General features: G+C 39.9%; 1 protein-coding gene across 1 annotated transcript; it reads left to right on the forward strand.

The window, feature by feature from the left end:
• The first annotated feature begins 1,290 nt into the window (after positions 1–1,290).
• Positions 1,291–4,699, forward strand: LOC113049851 (G2/mitotic-specific cyclin-B1-like). Its single transcript, XM_026212538.1, has 9 exons — positions 1,291–1,450; positions 1,927–2,067; positions 2,157–2,255; positions 3,130–3,312; positions 3,390–3,548; positions 3,627–3,863; positions 3,945–4,085; positions 4,163–4,273; positions 4,388–4,699. The coding sequence occupies exons 1-9, from the start codon at positions 1,430–1,432 to the stop codon at positions 4,487–4,489; spliced, it is 1,194 nt and encodes a 397-aa protein (XP_026068323.1). The 5' UTR covers positions 1,291–1,429; the 3' UTR covers positions 4,490–4,699.
• Positions 4,700–4,991: the final 292 nt, after the last annotated feature.

Here is a 4,991-nt window from a genome sequence, read left to right on the forward strand (position 1 = left end):
TATAGACCAAAATCATTTTTTGAACCAGGCTGTAAACATGTTTTTTTCTGCTGTAAAGTTGGGCATATTAACATGGGGAGTCTATGGGACTGACTCTCTTCTGCAGCCAGCCTCAAGCGGCCAGTCGATGAATTACAGTTTAAGTCACTTCCTTATTGGCCTCACGAGAGAGAGCGCGAGGTTGCCGCTCGATTATAATATGAACACAGTCCAGCGGGGGCAGGAGGAGGGGGGAGCAACCGAACTCGGGTTCGGACCAGGCGAGTGAACCAAGTGTGAAAGCACCCTTAATTATCAGCCATTTCTTTGACTTAATTGCACAGATACTATTTAAACTGAACTGAGCTGGATGATGAAATCATTGAATTCATTTTTATTCTTTCATTCTTTATTGACACACTATTATCATATTTAATTCTGTTCAGTTGCTTTGTTACAATCTATATTGTTAAAAGTGCTGTATAAATAAAGGTGACTTGACAGTTTTAAAGCATGAATGAAGTTTATGAAGCAAACTGTATATATGTTCTAAACCACCACAATATCCTACAATGATACAAATAGTTTTGACAGAGCCATATTTTGCAGTTTACAGTGCCCTATTAAAAGAATGCATGACAAATTAACTGCCAGAAAGCAAAATGTCAATGTTATGTATCTAATGTGCAACAATATATCAACAGAAGTAAATAAAGTGTTTCAGTATAAGCTAATAAATACATTAGAGTGATATGTGCAGTTGTTTAGGTGCATGCAAATTGTATCATTAAATTATAGTATAACAGAAGCTGTAAATAGTCAAATGACTGAACATATGTATTAGCAAAATAATTATAGTTTTCATAGAATTTTACTACTAGAGAGTAAGTAGTAACAAGTATCATACTGGTAAAAAAAAATACAAAAATGTGTAGCCTGAATGCACTGTAAGTCACTTTGGATAAAAGCGTCTGAGAAATTTAAATATTCATTTATTTATATTTAAGCATCAAGCAGTTATAAACATCAGAGGAGTACAAATTAGATTATCAGTGTACTGTGTTCAAGCAATATTGTATAAATTATTTAGGAACATATTTTGTGGGGTGAACGTGTAACAGTTTGGTGTAGAAAAGGTGCAGCCACTCTCTCCACGTCAAAAGATGGCAGTGGAAAGCACACAAACTATAGTACACTACAAGAAGGACGTGCTAAACTGCTCTCCCCGCCCCTCTTCGTCACGTGGTCATCAGTTGTCCTGGTAACGCATTGAAAGCAGGTGCGACTGAGCCAATCATATCTCAATGATTTTCGAACCCAGCGAATCACGTTCGAAAGAGCGACAATTTAAACCTCAGCGCACAATCAGTGTTATATCGAATTCGCTTTAGTACAGTCAACCAGTTTGTTCATCGAGTCATAGCAATAAGCTTCCGAAAAAAAAAAAAAAATGGCTCTCCGTGTCTCAAGGGTAAGTTATTTTTAGAATTATTTTGGGTATTTATGTTTTAGAGGCTATGCATTTGTTGCATGAAGATAAAGCTCAACATTTTTGTTGGGCTTAGTTGGTGAAATCCCGGAAATGTGTCTTATTTTCACACGTTAATGTTAGTGTTTTATCCTGTTAATAGCTCAGTGACGTTACATTTAATCGAAACATGTTACTAAGCACTACGTTTACGCAGAGCTTGCATAAAGTCGTCGTAAGTTACGTTTTAAATGGCATGTTTCGCTTGGGTTTTATTTGTCTTTTGCTAGTAACCTAACGCTATACTCTCCGTCCTCGTGTAGCTAAGTTAGTAACGTTAGGTGTGAGATCAAGATTAAGCTCTCTGGAATTTAAACCTGGCCTTGTGGAATCGTAAATGTCAACGTTTAATTCGAATTTAAGCGATCAGCTAAACCAACACACTCTTTATGCAAGACTGGTTTGTTAACATTTTGCAGAACACTCGCCTGGCCAGCAGCGAGAATCAGAGCGCTCTGCCCGGAAAAGCAGCTGTAGCCAACAAGCCCGGACTGAGACCCCGGGCTGCGCTGGGGGAGATTGGCAACAATCCCCAGACACGACAGGCTTTGAGGAAGAAGGTAACCGCATTTCGTCTTCTCCAGGCAACATTTGTCTGTCTTTTGTCTAACCCAAGTGTTGGGGTGTATTTTTAATTTTTTTTAAACAGGAGGTGAAGGTTGCACCCAAGGTGGAGGTTGTGGCTGAGAAAGCACCTGTGGTTCAACAGCCCAAAAAGGAATCTCCAAAAGTTCAGCATGACGTTCCGGTGAGCAGTAGATGACGTCCATATGGGAAAAGGGCAGCTTACTGAACTACACTGAAGGGAGGGATCCTATGAAGCTTCTGTAGTGCCTAACCTCCCTTGTGACTATTTGTGACCCTGGACCACAAAACCGGTTATAAGGTGTTGGGGTATCTTATTTTTTTTTATTGCGCATCTGAAAGCTGAAATACGCTTTCCTGTTGTATGGTTTAAGGCAATATTTCTTTGTATCTCCTATTTGGAATCTGAGGGTGCAGAAAACTTAACCTTAAGTTGTCCAAATTAAGTCATTGTATTAATAAAAATTAAGGTTGTAAATTTTACAGTAGGAAATTGAGTTTTGATCATAAGATGCATTGTCCCATACAGTGTGTTGTTGGCTATTGCTACAGATGTATTTGTGCTACTTATGACCAGGTCCAGGGTGACACTTTTATAGTAACCGTTGTCTTGGACCTTTCTAAATGGCCTAGTATTAGTTCACATTCCTTCTGGTGTTTCAATGGGTAAGGCTAATGCACGACTGTGCATGTACACCTTAAACAACTTTACACTGACCCTGTGGCCAAAGGTGTGTCTGGGGGTTTTTTTTTTTTTTTTTTTTTTTTTTTTTGGGGTAGTCATCACTCGAGTAAAGCAAACTAGTCATGAGGCAAAATGTAAGTCCATGAGCCAGCAGTCACTGGTAAATCCACTATATTAGAAGCAACTGCTTGTGCTTTCTTCTGAATGCATTTAAGGGAGATGTACTCGCTGCTGTGTAAAGTATCAACCAGCTGGGGTCAATGCTCACTCTTTCTTGTGGTGGGAAGGGGGTTCCCAAAATTCTTAGTTCACCTGTACTGCCTTGCATGAATCACTTTATTTTTTTTTTCAGATTGTGTCCGAGCCCTCCTCTCCTGTTCCCATGGAGACCTCAGGCTGTGCTTCGGATGATCTGTGTCAGGCGTTCTCCGATGTTCTGCTTGACATCAAGGATGTGGATGCAGATGACTATGATAATCCCATGCTCTGCAGTGAATATGTCAAGGACATCTATTTGTATCTGCACCAGCTTGAGGTTTGGGCTAGAAAAAAATGCTTCAGAATTTTTATTTTTTGGGGGGCAAATGTGCTGAGTTTCCACTTCTCTTGTAGATCACGCAAGCCGTTAAACCGAAATATCTTGAAGGAAAGGAGATTACAGGAAATATGCGTGCAATTCTTATTGACTGGCTTGTACAAGTCCAAATTAAGTTCAGGCTGCTTCAGGAGACCATGTACATGACTGTTGCAATCATTGATCGCTTCCTTCAGGTGAGGCTTTTATTTCTTCCCCACTCTGTAACGTTTTCTTGAGCACTTGTCAATTGCTTCCACTTGTCCCTCAATCAGGATCATCCAGTTCCAAAGAAGCAGCTCCAGCTTGTAGGTGTAACAGCCATGTTCATTGCCTCAAAGTATGAAGAGATGTACCCACCAGAGATTGCAGACTTTGCTTTTGTGACTGACCGTGCCTATACTACTGGTCAGATCCGGGAGATGGAGATGAAAATCCTCAGAGTTCTTGACTTCAGTTTTGGGAGACCTCTGCCTCTACAGTTCCTTAGGAGAGCTTCCAAGATTGGAGACGTAAGCTAGTTTGCCAGTCTATTCTTAAAAGCACTTGTGAAGATGCACTTTATCACTGCAATAATGCCACTTGTTTTGCAGGTTACTGCAGAGCATCATACACTGGCCAAGTACTTCCTGGAGCTCACCATGGTTGACTATGAGATGGTCCACTTTCCTCCCTCCCAGGTGGCTAGCGCAGCTTATGCCCTTACTCTGAAGGTCTTCAACTGTGGTGACTGGGTGAGTTCTTGGCCAGTTTATGTGAGTGGGGTCTTCTCCCTTGGTCCCCTCCTGACTATTCCCCTTAACATTCGCAGACACCTACTCTGCAGCATTATATGGGCTATACTGAAGATGCACTAGTTCCTGTGATGCAGCATATTGCTAAAAATGTTGTGAGACTCAATGAGGGGCTTTCAAAGCATCTGGTAAGTGGATTCAGCCTGACACAAAGCTGGCAGACTTGACTGCTCGGTTAAAGTAGCTGTTTCTAAAAGGATTGTTAATGTGACCCACTGAAGAGTGTTTCCTTTATTCTCTAGGCTGTGAAGAACAAGTACTCCAGTCAGAAACAGATGAGAATTGCCTCAATTTCTCAACTCAAGTCCTCCTTGATCAAGGACCTGGCCAAGCAGATCTCATAGTGTGGGATTGTTGAAGAGACTTAAGCACTATGTGCTGCCTTGTAAAAATTGTAACTTATGCATGCTTTTACTGTTGAAACTTTTATCGTTTATTTTTTACAGATTTCATCTGCACTGCCATTCCTTGAGTAAAGGACCTTTTTAATGATGATTCAAAGTGTTTATGCAACTTTGTAAATTTTATTTCAAATAAACATTTTAAAACCCTAAGCAATGTCTTTCATAGCATAGTCAAATTAAGCTTATCTAATGGTAAATTCAAGGTAGTTAATTGTTTGGTAGGTACCAGACAAGTTAACATTCCACTACAATGCAAATTTGTACTACAAATGTCCACACAGATTTCATCTTTAGGTCAATTTTTATTACATCTGTCCCTTTACTCCCCCAGTAGAGTTGTCTTGAACAATGATCCAGGATTTTTTTTATATATATATAAATGGTTTCCTGGGAATAACCAGCATGTCTTTTGCTATACATGAAAAGGTGTTTTTTTTTTTTT

The sequence above is a fragment of the Carassius auratus genome, chromosome 30 (genome assembly GCF_003368295.1).
Source record: "Carassius auratus strain Wakin chromosome 30, ASM336829v1, whole genome shotgun sequence".
Taxonomy (NCBI): Eukaryota; Metazoa; Chordata; class Actinopteri; order Cypriniformes; family Cyprinidae; genus Carassius; species Carassius auratus.

What these genes read in the sequence shown, in the direction of transcription:
- LOC113049851 (XM_026212538.1), top strand. Translation starts at nt 1,430, where the DNA reads ATGGCTCTCCGTGTCTCAAGG. An exon ending in TGGCTCTCCGTGTCTCAAGG is followed by an intron (nt 1,451 to 1,926) that starts GTAAGTTATTTT and finishes AACATTTTGCAG; the next exon opens with AACACTCGCCTGGCCAGCAG. An exon ending in GAGCTTCCAAGATTGGAGAC is followed by an intron (nt 3,864 to 3,944) that starts GTAAGCTAGTTT and finishes CTTGTTTTGCAG; the next exon opens with GTTACTGCAGAGCATCATAC.